The sequence below is a fragment of the Pimephales promelas genome, chromosome 1 (genome assembly GCF_988280905.1).
Source record: "Pimephales promelas chromosome 1, fPimPro1.hap1.1, whole genome shotgun sequence".
Lineage (NCBI taxonomy): Eukaryota > Metazoa > Chordata > Actinopteri > Cypriniformes > Leuciscidae > Pimephales > Pimephales promelas.
Genome location: NC_142769.1, coordinates 39520649 through 39537009, shown reverse-complemented (window position 1 = coordinate 39537009; position 16361 = coordinate 39520649). Strand labels below are relative to the sequence as shown.

At 37.4% G+C, this 16361-nt stretch overlaps 4 protein-coding genes across 4 annotated transcripts in view; 2 read left to right on the top strand and 2 right to left on the bottom strand.

Moving 5' to 3' along the window:
• Window positions 1-3266: 3266 nt before the first annotated feature.
• On the bottom strand, window positions 3267-9370 carry majin (membrane anchored junction protein). Its single transcript, XM_089129664.1, has 11 exons — window positions 9230-9370; window positions 8822-8958; window positions 8632-8683; window positions 8474-8549; window positions 8224-8346; window positions 8097-8125; window positions 7784-7923; window positions 6818-6869; window positions 6519-6558; window positions 4253-4322; window positions 3267-3617 (listed from the first exon to the last, which is right to left on the bottom strand). Exons 2-11 carry the CDS (start codon window positions 8920-8922, stop codon window positions 3569-3571), a joined length of 732 nt encoding a protein of 243 aa, XP_088985790.1. The 5' UTR covers window positions 8923-8958; window positions 9230-9370; the 3' UTR covers window positions 3267-3568.
• A 24-nt stretch (window positions 9371-9394) lies between these two features.
• On the top strand, window positions 9395-10708 carry LOC120470377 (uncharacterized). Its single transcript, XM_039659922.2, has 2 exons — window positions 9395-9588; window positions 9706-10708. The coding sequence occupies exon 2, from the start codon at window positions 9744-9746 to the stop codon at window positions 10608-10610; it is 867 nt and encodes a 288-aa protein (XP_039515856.1). The 5' UTR covers window positions 9395-9588; window positions 9706-9743; the 3' UTR covers window positions 10611-10708.
• Window positions 10709-10909: 201 nt separating this feature from the next.
• badb (BCL2 associated agonist of cell death b) lies at window positions 10910-14142 on the bottom strand. Its single transcript, XM_039660189.2, has 4 exons — window positions 14012-14142; window positions 13137-13278; window positions 12690-12877; window positions 10910-11778 (listed from the first exon to the last, which is right to left on the bottom strand). The coding sequence occupies exons 2-4, from the start codon at window positions 13267-13269 to the stop codon at window positions 11665-11667; spliced, it is 435 nt and encodes a 144-aa protein (XP_039516123.2). The 5' UTR covers window positions 13270-13278; window positions 14012-14142; the 3' UTR covers window positions 10910-11664.
• Window positions 14143-15112: 970 nt separating this feature from the next.
• The window catches only part of exoc6b (exocyst complex component 6B), a 97592-nt gene continuing 96343 nt past the window's right edge, over window positions 15113-16361 (top strand). Inside the window, exon 1 of the mRNA XM_039659184.2 lies at window positions 15113-15306. Within this exon, the coding sequence (XP_039515118.1) occupies window positions 15218-15306 (89 nt within the window). The 5' untranslated portion in view covers window positions 15113-15217. The remainder of the gene's footprint in view (window positions 15307-16361) is intronic.

Here is a 16361-nt window from a genome sequence, read left to right as displayed (position 1 = left end):
GTTGACCTCGGGCTCGGACAGGTGTGCAAATGTGTGTATGATCACTGGATGAAGTTCTTTCTTGCAGAGCACATATATGTAGTGCAGGTAAAACTGAGCCCTCAGCTTCCAGCATAGTCACACCCACTTACCAATGTGTCCTCATGCATCTGGATGTGAATACCGGGACCCTCCCCATCGCCATTATTCCACTGTTTTAGTGCGCTTGCTGTATTTTCCTTTCCCATCCCTTTTTTTTGTATGTTGCTTAACTTTATAAACCTTTGCATGTCCTCTCACCTCTCTTGCTCTGGTCTCTCTCCAAGAGTGTAGTTTTGGTCTGGTTGAAGGGCACGGTCCCTTGTGAGAATCATTTGTTTGTTTATTTATTAATTTTTGCAAATTGTCTTATCCGTTTTGCAAATCTTATCAGTTTGACAGAATTTTCTAAATCAAAGTGTCAGGGTATAGGTCCAACTAACTTTTTCTTTTACTGAAGATGTTAATTTCCTGTCATCTTTTGGAATATCCAAAAGTCAGACACGGAAAACCAAACCAATTATTTATTTAATAATTCAAGAAGGTCCATACTTCAAATGTATCTAACTTGGCCCTATTAAAATGTACAGTTTTTGTAATTGTTTAAATCTAGCATTTGTAACAATAAGGATATAATTACAGGTAAAGACCAGTGATGGCTCCTCATTACATGCTTAGGCCAATGTTAACCATTTTTTTTTTTTAAATCTATAGCATTTATGAAAAATAACAACCTACACATTTAGAAGCAGCTACAACATGCCACAGTAGTAATATAAATATTTAGTGAAAAATCTATTCCCATAACAGATGTTCTAAATTGTACAAGAAGTTAGTCATAATTTACTACAATAAATAACTTGATACATTTTTATTTAATCTTTTTTTTAGGTGTATGGGAAAGTTTTAGATCACTGAATTGTTACATACGCCCTTACGATTTACGAACATCTAAAAAAAAAGGTGCTTTAGGTCTGTAAATCTAATAGTTCAGGTGAACATGCACACTGCATGGTAAATAATTTAAACAATAGGCATACTATAAATGTGTAATGTTGTGTGACATTTTCAAAAAATTCAGAAAATAAAGGAACCATATAAAATAACCATACCATATTAAATTGAAAATGATGCACGTCCATCAATTGCAGACATGGCATCTGTATTAAAGCGAATTTTGAGTCATGTAAACATCTAATTTTGAGTCATATAAACTTCTAAACATCTTTACAGACTAATGGTGCGTTCATGTGCTATAATGGTAATTATGGTAAATACCAAAAGCCGACGTGGAAAATGCACATGAACACCCCCTCATGTGGTATTTTCCAATGGGCAACTCGTAGAATATTTTGATGGACGAGTTGCCGAGGTGAGATGAACTTTGACCTTTTCAAAATGGCGGAGAGTCGTGAATGGTAAAAATATATATGATCTAGAAAATATACAGCATATTATTTACCTTTTGAGTTTTGATAAATCATTTTCTTGTTGTTTCAGATGACTTAAGCAATCTAAAATAGTTTTTAGCTAAATAACAGGTCTGGATCTCCATCTTTTTACAACATTACTACAACAAAAGCACTTGAACGCAACACACTGGTAAATACCATTCCTATTTTCCATAGCACGTGAACGCATCATATATATTTTCTGTACTTCTGTAACGCCATCATTATAATGTTAAATTATTTATTCAGATTATGTTATGCCTTTGTTTGGAACGTTTTTGTTGAGCCAAAGCAGACATATCAGATAATATTTGCGCCTAAAATCCAAGTCATTTAATTTTAGCTTCTTGTTCATTGGACTGTTTTATTAAATTATTTTGTGCTGATATTAAAAAACAAAACAAACAGAATATGTTCCTCTGTGATAAAAAAAGGGACAAGTTTTACACTTAAAGCAATTTTTTTTATTTTACTCCATTTTACACTTAAACTTTAAGACCTGTTTTAAGATCGTTTTTGATCAAATGGTTAAGATTGAAATTTGGACACATGCTGCTGTCCCGAGAATTTGCGGTTTCTGTGGAGTAAAATTGTGAAACATTAATACAATATAAAATAGTTTCTTTTCTTTTTTTAAATCCTGTTATGGTAAATCTGAATGTTCAGCATCCATTACTCCAGTCTTAAGTGTCACGTGAACCTTCAGAAATTTGGTTCTCAAGAAATATTTCTGATCATAATCAATGTTCAAAACAGATTCGCTGCTTAAAACTTTTTGTGGAAACCTTGTTTTTTTTCAGGATTTTGTAATGAATAGATAATTAAAGAAAAAAGAAAATGTTCTTTACTTTTATAAAAGAAAAATAAAGAAAAGAAAAAAATAATTTGACCTTCCTGAATTTAATCAGAAAAATGATGTGGTAATTGACCATTGGATAAAAGTGTCTGCTAAATGAATAAATCAATGGTGATGCAATTTTAGTGCAAAAGCTAAATTAAAACTTCTTAACAATGCATTCCTGGGTGCTGACTACACTAGCAAACTATTAATCCATTCACTTTCCAACACGCACAATTTATTATGTCATTGCAAATGGAATGGATGACATAACTCATCCTCTCAACCCACCTCCCCACATCATACATGATCAGCATGATTCATACTTCAAGGCCTCCTGGGTTTTTGTCACAGGATGGAGTGTAATTATAAAGAGATATTAAGATGTATACACGGCCAGCTTCTTAGAAAACGTTTAGAGCTTGATTGACATGGAGGTTTAAAGGTCGAGATGTGAATATAATTAGCTCATCAAGTGAAAACGTGAGGCCATGCCCTCTCCTGTTGTTTTGGCAGCTGCTATACCCTCATAAAGTGCAAGCGGATGTATTAATAATATCATTTTTCATGACTCTCCTGGTTTCCAGGTTACAGTGATATGTAAACTCTGAGAATAAAAAAAAGAGAGATAAATCTTGGCTCTGCTTTTCTTGAGTCATGAGCCCAAACTTAGAAGTCTTTGACAGCTTCAACTAATTCTTATTTGATCCTGTAATAATTTGCAAAGGCAGTCAGAAACAGGTGTGGATTTTGAGACAAGAGGATTGGGCATGTATAGCCTTGGCCAATGACCTCACCTTATTGAGAGTGGTCTGCCACACACACACACACACACACACACTGAATTACACACACAATTTAGCGGATGATGCACCAATACGCACACGCACAAAACAACACTAAAAAGTGAACAAAACGTGATGTTCTAACAACTCCATTCAGGTGAATGCATAATAGAACAAGCGATGTAATTTCAGGCTTAGTGAGAGTGACATGCAACAAAAGGTATTTTTACCCAAAGCAACAGTTTGAACATTTTTTTTTGTATTTGAGACACTCATACTGTGTAAATGAACACATTTAGCACCATTATTGAATGCGTTTAAAAGAAATTCACAAACAGAATGCACAAAAGAGCACAAATTGGATTAAATAACAAACCAATCAAAACTTTGAAAAAAACTTAAAACAGACTTTTAAAACTTAAAAAAACAAACAGGTTGGAGCTCCTGAAGTGTTGAGGAATGATGGTTCGAACTTTTTAATTTGCAGGACTCTTATGGAAAAATAGAGAGAAGGGAAACAGAGAGCTGTGAAAAGAGCAGGAAAAACATTAATCTCATTACTTCATACAGATTTAAAACAGTCATAATTGTTGCAATTCTATTCGGTGTAGTGCAACATTGACACTGCAGATTTAAATTAATATGTAATTTAGGCCTGGTTTCATAGACAGAGTTTAGATTAAAGGACAAGTTCGGTATTTTACACTTAAAGACCTGTTTTAAGATAGTTTCTGATCAAATAGAACGGTTAAGATTAAAAATTGGACATATGCTGCTGTTCCGAGAATTTTCGGTTTCTGTCGTTGCACCCCCTACCTCCATAATGGTTGCATAGGTGCACTGGAACAAATCTTTCCTAAAACGCATTAAACTAGTTTACAATGACGTAAAACTTAACTCACCGAGTGGTCTGGGGTGTTCACTGATATGCTGCTCACACAAAGATCGCTGCAAAAGATGCTTTCCAACAGGTTTTATCATAGTTTTTGTACAAAGTCAAGTCAATAAAACCTGTTGGAAGGCATCTTTTTTCAGCGATTTTTGTCGCTAATTTGTCTCTAAATTGACATGTAGATACATAGTTGTTCTGGAAAGCTGCTTTACAATATACATTGTGAAAAGTGCTATACAAATAAATGTGAATTGAATAGATTTCTCACCTCGCAATTCTAGAAATGATGCCAGTGTTCGGTCCAGCTGCTGAATTTGGGTCAGTACATTGAGGGGAATCTAAACAAGGTGTTAGAGAGTCTATTAGATTTAAAATCAAATTTTAGTTGATTTACACGTATTATTTGTAACTCATTATAGACCAATATTGGCCAAGATTTGATCATGTTAGAATTATCAGCATTGTCCAGTAACAATTCACCACTTGTCAGTTACAGATTCCTGTAAACAATTTCTGTTGCATTGCCTCTTGGCCCAATGCCTCTTGGCCCTCTGTACACAGTCCGCTTGATGCCCAAATCCGATTTTCTGACTATATCCGTTTTTTTTTTGACGACCTGCTTACATCATCTTTTAAAAGTGACCCATATCCGATTTTTGCATTTACACTAAACACTGCTGAACCTACCAAATGTAGACGTTCTGACCTGGAAAATTAAGTAAAACAGCACGAAATTCAATGGATGCAGATGCGAATACAATTTTCCAGTGTTTTTCTTTCCACAATATTTTGAAAAGTCATCAAAACATTGGTCTCGTACGGCGGAGAAAAAAAGAGGAGAGGCACTGTAGCCACGAGCACTTAAAACGGTGCGTCATATCTCGTGAAACGTCTTCAAATACGGATTTATTTCTGTAACATCCCTGCATTTTTTTGCCTGCACTCTTCACCCCAAACACTCAAAAGACATGAAATCTCTGCATTGCTGCACTGTGTATCCTTTCTTCCATCGCGCCTATAATCACGCACTTTTTAATGACGTACAACTCGCATTTACAGGGAAATATCCGATTTGTCTGCTTACATGGCACACGCAAATGCACATATCCAATTCATAACTGATTTATTATCACATATGAATGAGGCCTGAATCCGATCTGAGAAAATCGGAATCCATGCGTTTTTTTCCCTGCTTACACGTTCACCGGTCATATCCGATCTGTGCCACATGAGAGGAAAAAATTCGGATTTGGGTCACTTGAACCATGCAGTGTAAACGAGGCCTTAGCGACGCCCCTGGCCATTGGCCACCCATCGTTCTGGATACTGATATTAGTATCGGCCATTGGAAGCCCATATTGACAATAAAATAAGCTATCAAAATCTTAAAAAAATGAGCAGTTATCTCTAATCTCGTGTCTGCTGGCTGCGCTGAAAACACGCCCACTCGTGGGAAAGCTGCCGACGGTGATATTAGGTGATAATGCTTTCGGGACGGAAAGATAAAGGGCGAGGCGGGAGATGGTCGGTTCGGCCCCATTTACAGTAACAGCGGATTATCAGCGCAGTTATCTCAGACGAAAGTTTATCAATCCTGTGTCAAATGATCGCTACAGAGGTGGGGTTTGGTGATATGTTTGATCTTCTGCTCTCAACAAAATTAATCCACCTCTTCTTGATGTGATCATTTTTCGGGAAAATTAAATAAGGACACCGATCTGTTTTGTACGTGATCAGATCCAAGTAGTATGCATTTCCGTAATGAAGGCATAGCTAGCTAACAAGCGGTAGGCTCTACTAATAGTACTGACAGAAACTCCTGATTGAGCGGCAAACTGATGTGAATGTGCTCTATTGTTAGGGGAGAGGCCAGCCTCAGGGGCTCCAGTGTGTCATCAAGTAGGGGCGGGGCCAGGAGCTCAGGGAGTCCAGTGAGTCATCGAGCCCCCGTTTTAGCCCCGCACAAAAAAAAAAAATCGGAAGGTCGGAACACAGGCATGGTGAAAAACTGTTTAACTCCACAATTCAGTTCTTCACAGTTCAGTCTTTATAGTTCAGTTAGTTTTAGCAATATATATCTAACATTTATAATGGGTTTAGAATTTTTTTTTTTCCAAAAGAATAGTACTTTGATGACTAATAAAAGAGAAAAGATGGGAATATAATGGTACAGTTCTGCTCACATTGCTTAGTTTGGTCATTAATTAAATCTGTAGGCTTTTAAATGACCATTGAAAATGAATGAAGAAAAATAAATATTTGGAAAGACACTGCCCAGCAAACGTCCCCTTAACGTTCCCAAATGTTCCCATGAGGTTATTTTTTTGGGAACCAAACAAGAACGTTATAGGAACGTTCCATGTAGGTTATTTTCAGGTTCCATTTTTATAACGCAAGGAGAATGTTCCAGGAACATTCCCTTATCCTTAAGGGAAAGTTCTAGGAACGTTCTGGGAACCAAAAACTAACATTCCCAGAAGCTAAATTTGTTTGCTGGGTGATAGGTTGAATACGCAATTTACCATCATACACACCTGATGCTGGTAGACAATGCACATCCAAATCAGCATGAATCTACAACAGAAAAGAAACAAGAGAAAGATGAAGAAAATACAAACAAAGGATGGTTTCACAAATGAAAAGTACACGAAACAGGTATTTTATTTTTTTATCAGCTTCTATAATTAACATCATGGAGTAGTTATGCCACCTGAATGGGCTAATGTGTCAGATTGTGCACCCTGCAGGGGCAATTAAAGATGATTAACAATTGAGACAGTGTGTGTGAGTGAGCGATTGACAGAAAAACCAACACACACATTCATACACTAACCTCACTGCCACAAACCATCGCTTCTGCACCATTGGCCGAGCAAGGGGACTCCCTGAAAGAGAGAAAGATCTATTGGATGCCTTTTTTGGACATATCTAAATTCTGTTCCCTTTTCCAGCACATTTAACATAAAAACAAAAGACCTGTTTTAGGCAAGTCTATAAGCACATCAGCCGGAGGGCTTGTGCACAAACACACAAATTCCCTGTGAAAAGCCATCTATTTTCGACACTGCAGTAGATGAGTTGAGTAAACTCGCCAGAATGAACCGACACCATAATTTCCCCATCGCCCACCACAAACAAAATGAGGACATGACAGAATTAAAAGTACATGTCAAATTCTGTTCTCCTTCTGGCTTATTGATTTGTGCATCTCTTTCTACATGGAGAAATTGGATGAGGTGGGATGTTATTTTAATGGCTAAATTATTATGTTCTGCCTGCTGATTGAGTGACAGCTTCATTGAGATGGCGCCCCATGCTCAAGCTCCTCTGCTGTTTCATAACTACTGCATCTGACTCAACACCTCATCACTCGGGCCAACAATCTTATCAGCTTATCAATCATCACTGAAAACAAAGTGGAAATTCCCACAAATGTCTCCTGGGTTTGTGTCTGTCTGACAGGAAGAAAAGGTAGTCTACTTATAAACACAATCATATAATGGTATGCTATATAAATCATTGGCATCTATTTACTGTATGCAAGTCATGAGCTAAAGTTCAGGCTGATCCCGTGCTGCCATTTTATTATCCATTATTTTTTTATTTCCCCATGTATGTCCTATTGTGACACATTCATCCAGCATGGACTATGAGGAAGTATAGATACGAGCCTGTAAGTGTTGTAATAAAAATAATTAAATACACTATGAGAGAAAGATGGATTTGCATAGGTTAAGGACAAGACTTGACAATGATTTTTCACCACATACATACAGCATACAAAAAGCTACAAACTTACTGAATGCACTGAGAGTTTTCTGTGGTTAGTTTCCTCTGCTTGTGTTGGCTTATAGTGCCCTCTTCTGGGTGGCCCATTGCAGTGGTTTGGACTGTCCTCATTGGCTCACTAGCCCACTGTGATCTTTTCGATGTAGACTCCTGAGGGCATTTACATTTATATTTGTCAGCTTGTGACAATTATAAGGAGATGAACAATCACCAAGACAAGAAATATAAAGATTTTTTTACATACTCTATTAAGAAATAACCACAAAATAACCTTAACAGCTCAATATAACTACATAAAGAAATGCATATTTAGAGACACTCACCGGTGAGCTCCAGGAATTGGTATTTGTCACTGGTAAACATGAGCAGACAAAGTTTATTCAGAGCATATTGTCATAGTAAAGTGTTCAGGAACTTCAGGTAGTGTGCTGAGACTGAAAGACCTCCCACCTGCGCATTGAAAGGCTGGTTCACGATCTTCCACATACAGTGTGATAACGAAGGGGTACGGAGACAGTTTTACACCCTTCTTCATGAACCTCATTTTAGACACTTGTTCCCATTTACTTTTGTCTGTAAGTGTTGTATGTTGTCAAGGGAAGTAATGGTCCATTATTTGTATGAATTACACGTTACTTTTACTTTAACTGACCCTGAATCTATCTATCTATCTTTTAAAGTAATATTCAGAAAAGCATACAGGGAAAAATGTTGAAATGTTGGGTTGTGAAGGGGCGAAGACTATCCAGGTTTGCAAGTACTGCACGCACAGCATTCTGTGAAGCAAAACACATCAGGAATGAAATCTTCCCAATTCCCAAAGTTTATGAATCCTATTTGAATCAAAAATTATAAAACCTCCAGCTCCTCAGTGACTAGCATCCCATCCAGCATGTCCTCCTTATCAATGCTATGAAAGGGAATATCCAAGTCAGATATTTTCTAGATCAAATTATATTTTTCTGCTGAATAGCAAGTGTAAAGATATATTCAAAATAATACTGCATATTTTATATAAAACAAATAAAATAAGCTTGCATGTTCTTGCCTGCTCATTTCTCCACGTCTTATCTTGAATCTGAAGACTTGATGTCCAGCCTGAAAAAATCTGGTTTCAGGTACAGGAAAGGAAAAGGCCTGGATTGACATAGTTACTTCATCTAATGAGGATGAACAGAATCTTCACTGAAAAAAACAACAACGAAGAAACAAAATACATACAAAAACCATGATAACGTTATAGCCTATTTTATAAAAGCAATATGTTTATGGTTTATGTTCATACATAGTATACATAAATTCAGAGTAGGCCTACCAAAAAACTCCAGCTAGCAAGGACAAATGATCAAATAAAAGTGTTTCTTTAATTTATAAAGCCAGTTTACAAACTTTTTAAAAATGTTCTAAATGAAAATAGTATGGTTAATAAACACCCAGAGACAAAAGTATAAGTTACCGTAACGCCTCAAGTATTCGGCGCCAAATATATGACGTTGCGCGGGCGCGTGTGGTGTGGAGCTGTCAGCGTCCCGCCCCCAGGTCACGACAACAAACTCTGATTGGTCAAAAGCGTCATCCAGTGAGGTGCGAATCAGCTGCCCCTTTATTGTCACATGATCATGTTAGGTTGAGCAAAGTTGTAAAACAGCACCTGACGAAGATAAGACTCTAACAGAAAGATAAGACTCTAGCAAAAAAAATTCTACCAGTAACGTTATTAGCTTTGTTATTTACATGGAACAGATCGTTGGACCTTGATCGTGTTGAAGTCACTGGCGTCTGTGTTTGTCTTTTCATTTTCAAAAAACCTGCAGGGTGAGTTTTTGGTCTCTGTATTATTATAATTTTATCTTCACTGTAATTTACATGTAGATTACAGAATCTTTTTGTAATCTAAGGGGTGTTTAATTACGTCATCTTTATGCACTACAGTTTTCATAGTCTCCAAAGCAAGGCTTCCCCCTTTCATAATGACTGACCCTCAGCCATCTGTGCTTCTCAACACTGGGACTCGGATGCCTCTATTGGGACTGGGTACTTTCCGTTTGAAGGGGCAAGAGGACACTTACAATGCTGTGGACGCTGCTTTGACAGCTGGTTACCGTGCCTTTGACACTGCTGCAGTGTACCGTAATGAGGCACATGTAGGTCATGCCCTCCGTTGCCTTCTGCCCAAGCATGGCCTCTCACGAGAAGATGTGTTTATTACTAGTAAATTGGGTCCCAAAGACCAGGGCACCAAAGCTAGGGATGGTTGCCTGAGGAGCCTGGATCAGTTGGGATTGGGCTACATTGACCTATATCTTATTCATTGGCCAGGTACGCAGGGGCTGCAAGTGGGGGATAAACGAAACCCCGAAAACCGTAATGAAAGCTGGACAGTTTTAGAGGAGTTTTACTTGGAAGGAAAATTTCGGGCCATTGGGGTGTCGAATTACACAGTAGCACACATGCAGGAGCTGCTGAAGAGCTGTAAAGTGCCCCCAGCGGTTCTTCAGGTAGAGTTCCACCCAAAGCTGGTCCAAAAGGACCTTAGGACACTTTGTAAGGAAAGAGGGGTGTGTTTTCAAGCATACTCATCTCTTGGAACAGGGCTTCTGTTATCAGACCACGTGGTTCTGGATTTAGCTAAAGAGTATGGGAGGACACCAGCACAAGTGTTGCTGAGGTGGGCTGTACAACAGAACATTCCAGTACTGCCAAAATCATGTCAGCCAGACCGTGTGGAGGAGAATGGGCGTCTGTTTGACTTTGAGATTAGCGAGAAGGATATGGAAAGGCTCTCTGCTCTTGATTGTGGGGAGAAGTTCTGCTGGGATCCAACACAAGTGTCTTAAAGACAACATCCCAATGGATTTTCAATGACTCGTGAAATTCCAAGGCTGTTCATATGTATTATTTACTTCCCACAATACACGTCTCTTTTTCATGCTTAGTTTTTGCATGCTGCATTTTTTATTTAATATTTATTTTTTACAAATTTAAAATGTAATTGCAAAAGAGATGTTTTGATGCAAACAGTTTATTAAACCAGATTTGGAAACAAAGACATTTTGATATATATAGCGCCAAATACAGTATTACCATGAAGAACAGTGCTTACGTTTTACACTAGTGCTGCCAAGTAAGAGGAACCTTTGCTTAAAGTGGTTCATTAGAGTTTTTTTATTAGGTTATTCTTGTTACAAACAACAAAATAACATCACAATATTTTTTTTAAAACGAATTAAAAAAGTTACAAAGCATTGAAAATCTGTTTTTATTTTCAAGTAATACCAGTTATGATGGTCTCCTCTGTTCTTGCTTTCATGAGTAATCAGACCCAGTCTTGTTTTTTGGGCTCTTGTGCTTATTGGTATTGTTGATTGCAGATGATTCCAAGAGATTTTATGACTCGGAGATGGTAATAAAACTCAAGGGCTCCTATAAGTATCCAAAGTCCTTTTACAGATAAAAAAATGTACAGAAAAAATGGTTAATAAATTCTTTAACAATTGATGTAGTATAAAATATATTTGTCTTTTTTTGATGTGCTTTTCTTAAAGTATTTCATCTGAACCTAAAAGCCGATATGGCAGAGCGACAGAAAGTCTGTTTTGAACAAGTTGATATCCGGTTCACATTCACAATTTACTGCATAATATTCCAAGAGCTTAAGAAAAGTCAAAGGAGATTCATTCTCCATTTTTGTTTTCTTTGTGGTATAGCACATGCCAGTGAGATACAGTTCTTGCTTTTCAACAGTCAAGGGTCCCAGTGCAGTTCATTTAAAAAGGTATTAAACCAGTCAATAGAATTGTTCCTTCAAAGCAGTGCATCCTTTTCTTCAACCAACAATTGTTATGTACAGTAGTTCTTTTCTCTCTTTCTCCATCATTCATTCACTGTCAATCACTCAGCAGGGCGCGACTCAGCATCAGACTCTTTGTGACTCCAAAGGAAGGCCAACCAGCTGGGTGATTGCCGCATCTGGCGTGCTGTTCCTGCACTCTTCACCCTCTTCATCTGTAAGAGATTTAAGAGATAAGAAAAACATTTTGATCTATTTTATGGTAAAATAATGTAGGTTAAAAATACTTTTAGTTTACCTTGCATGTTCACTATTCTTAAAGGATTAGTTCACCAAAAACTGAAGATTCTGTCACCCTCATGTTGTTCCAACCCCACAAGACATTAGTTCATTTTCAGAACACAACTTAACATGTTTTTGATTCAATCTGAGAGCCATCTCACTCCTTCATAGGCTGCAAGGTTATTGCATCTGCCAGCCCAGAAAAGTTTGTTAAAATAGCCCAAGTGACTACAGTGGCTCAACCTTAAGTTTAAGTGAAAACCCCCACAAAAATAACAACTTTATTCAACTATTCTTTTTGTTCTGTGTGGGCCTCTGACGCAAGTTCACGAGCCACGACGCATGTGTGAGAACTGAAAAGATGATGCAGATGGACGTCCGAATCATGAGAAAATGTAAAAGTGCCTTACCAATGCTGCAAAATGAATGGCTTATCTTTCACTCTTTCCCATCAAATGATCGTGAACGTCATTTTCTCAGTTCTCGCGCATGCGTTGTGGCGCTCTCGTGAACTGTCAGAGGCCCACACGGAAGAAAATTAATGCTAGAATGAAGTTTTTTTTTTTGGCACAAAAAGTATTCTCATTGCTTGATAAACTTAAGGTTGAGCCACTGTAGTCACTTGGACTATTTTAACAATGTCTTCACTAACTTTTCTGGGCCGGCAGATGCAATTACCTTGTAGCTTATGGAGGAGTCAGTTTCATCAAAACTATCTTAATTTGTGTTCCAAAGATGAACGAAAGTCTTGTGGGGTTGGAACAACATGGGGGTGAGTAATTACTGACAGAATTGTCATTTTTGGGTGAACTAACTCTTTAATAGCGAAATAATTGTTTCTTACCCCTTTATCAAGGAGGATGTCAAACTCATCACTCATTCTCCTTAACTGTTGGCCATATTTCTTAGCTGCCCACAAAGCAGGAGGAGCCGAGCGAGATCTAGGCCTGAAATCGCCTTCATCTGCTGCCCCGGTCTCCATCAGATCCTCCTCATTCATCGAGAGATTCCTATGTCTTCCCAGTTGCTCTCCTGCAATGATATCTGATATTAAATGACCCTTGCCTCATCAGATCAGACCTCCAATCGGAATTCAATTAAAACATTTCTTCATGTAAAATAAATAATCTTTTGAAGCTAAAACCAATGCTAAGTAACACAGAGATTATTCAGAGAAATAAAATGTTTTGAGATTCACTTGTCTTGCAAACGTGCAGTGATGTGTTTCCAGGATACAGCAGAATGACGTGTGTTCTTATAACTATCCCACAGGCCCTTGAGACTGACTCACCTTTGAGCCTATCAGACACAGTTAGGTGCTGCTTTCTCTCTGACGATCCACTGTTATGTTCTGTCTGGCCAGAGTCCTCAAGGTCCTCTGTTGTCTCTGACTCGTTGTCAGAAATAATGAACATTTGTGCCATGATTGAACACTGTTAAAGACAAAAAAGTTGATTTTTACTTATGCACGTCTATTTTTCTGTTTAAGTAAATGGAGTCAATGGATATTGTACTAACTTTTTTGTCATAACTGCACAATATGTGTTATTCCACATTATGAATTAGCTTATCCTCAAACAGATCAAATAAAATCAAATCAGACGAGGTACCAGCCATAACCTCTTAAGCAAACTGCTGAAGATGAGGCAAACAGTGCAATTCCTCATGAATAATACAAGCAACACCTCAGTCTTGAGACACCAACACCAAACAGTGTTATGGTCTAAACTCAGACGGGCTTTCCCGCCGCGATCATTTATACTGTAAACTGACACAGACACATTTCTCAGAGCTGACTTCAGAGAACTATCATACTTAATATCGTATACCGACCTGAACTACAATAAACATAACAATAAACCCCAGTATTCCTAAGACGACGCTTTAAAACGCTTCGTAAACAGCCAAGTAATTATCATGTTTGTCGATTTTCTTACCATGGCAACCCTAATTTTAATTTTTAGGTGAGATTTTAATTTCACTCGATTAAATATAAAACGGGAAACTTATGTTTACAACTTTGAGAGTCAGTGCCACCCAAAACCATTACAATGAGGTTATACAGTCCGACTAACTTTTTAAAAGTTTCCGTTCTGCTTCGTAGTAGTTTCACCATCTCTTCTTGTATTATTTAATTATTAATATTTCAAATATCGAGTTTCTTACCGATTTCTGGTGTCTGAGGTGCAGACTTCCGGGTGATCTGGCCTGTTGGGTCTCTGGTGTTTTGGACTGACTCTGTTTGGACTCCTTCTTCTCTCCCGACACTCACACACCCGTGCTGTGCGGAAAAGAAGCGCAAGAGGATTTCACTTCAGAATCAACATAGTGCAGGAGACTGAACTCGAAACGACGTAAACAATAATTAAGCATATAAAAAAATCAAGAAATAACATAAAAATAAACATACATAAAAATAAGCACAGGTATTGCTGTTGTTTTAATGACAAAGTTTTAGCTAGAGAAATAAATCGGAATCATGTTTTAAAATCATGTACCCTTACATGATGTGAAGATTTAATCTAATAATAAAAATGGCGAATACACGGCCCGGGGTCTACTGATTACCCATGTTTTTTTGCATTACCCCACTCAGTACTTGGCCATTTACTAAGTAAAGGAATACATGGATATATTCTGCCGAGTTTATTTTATTTTATTTATTTATTTGTTTAGTTTGTCCAGACATCGCTCATAAATTAATGACAGCCACATACAGAGACACTGACCGAAAATAAATATGAAAGCCTTATGATAAAAAAATATATGCTTTTACGATAGAGGCTGTGATAATGATGCAATTGCAATAAGTATATTATTTTTTAATCTTTATATTTTAATCTTTATAATTTTATGTCCGAATTATTACCATACCATGTCATGCTTAAAAACTATTAATATCCATTAACAATGCTGGCACTGATCAGTGAATGCTGGTTTGACTTGTACACGAAGAAGCATTAGATGTCGCTGTCTTGCAATACAGTTTTAGTTGGTGGTAAACTTTTACAGTGCTACAGAGTTGTAATAAGTAGCATCAACATTCTCATATAGTATAATATATTAACTTATTAATATAAAACGTTTAAAATTAAATTTCTGGCTTTATTTTTCTTTACTGTGACAAGTTAAAAACTTAATTAATGTATAATAAAATTTTTTTTTTTTAATGAAATATCTCCTCCATATGCCTTCATTAAAGTATTACGGACAGAGTGTTTTTTTGTTTGTTTGTTTAATATAAAAACTTGTTTTGAAATTAATTAACAGTTGTAGAGTAATACCGGAAGTAAAAGCTCCAGTATTTTCCCCCCTCTCGCGCTGGGCGCTGTGTTTGTGTTTTTTCTCGAGCGCGTCGTGAGGATATGGAAGATGGCGAGCGCGGAGACAGCGGCAGAGCACGAGCGAATCCTGCGTGAGATTGAAAGCACAGACACCAACTGCATTGGACCAACGCTCCGGTAAGTCTCCATTAACCGTACAGGAGGCTCCCGGGCTAATGTGACATTTGGGTTCAAAGGTGCCTGGAGAGCCTGTTCTCCTTGTTGCTTCAACTTTTCACTTTAGAGACTTGCCAGGAAATCTTCCATTCAAGTTGTCAGGCTGAGAAAGTAGGTGCTTAGTAGCGGTTTAGAGAAAGTTTTAGTTAGTATTCCTCTCACATGGCTCCCCGCAGGACTCCCGGAGAGAGAGAGAGCGGGCGGATATTGGAGTATAATGAATAATGCTCTTTATTTGAAAACAAACCAAACGAAACGTTTGCACTGTGTGTTCTATTGTTGCTGTCCATTGTATTTAAGGAAGTAACCAAGGCTTTTAACTTCTCCTCAAAACATTGGCACTTTATTTTCCATTTAAATGGGATCATTTTACTTTTTTACATTGTATTTCTGCGTCAGAGCTTTATGGCACATTTGTTTTGAATTGACGTAGTTATGGGATACATTAGTTAAAAGTGTCTTATGACAAGAAATGACTATGTTCATTTGGTTCATTCTAATCAACCAAATGAACATAGTCATTTCTTGTGGAGTTTCAACTTTTTAACTAGCTTGAGCTAAATTTGCAAACCACTGAATTCAGTTAAAGGTCAGTATTTCTCGGTCAGATGTGGTTGACATTATAGAAAACTATGTTATGACAGTTAAATGAAATCAACAATCCTGCTAGTATGTTAGATTGGTTCGTTCAGGTTTAGTTTATCTTTAATTTTGTATATTTAATCTCATTCAGTTATTTTTTAGCCTTGCCTACTAATATGACAGCAGCATGTTGTGACTCAATCAATACTGTTCATGGTGAAGATCTGCTGTGATGTTTTTCAATGACAGTTAGGCTATTGAACTAAAGGTCAAAATATTTACAGTGTCTTGACTCTTGAGCAAGTACGCAGAATGTAAAGAGCATAATGTGGACAGTAAACTTAAGGGTGCCTTTTCCACTTACTTTCCTCATAGTTAACCTGCATGTCAACTATGTTGATAAAAGTCAAGTGAAATACCAGTTCACTAATTGA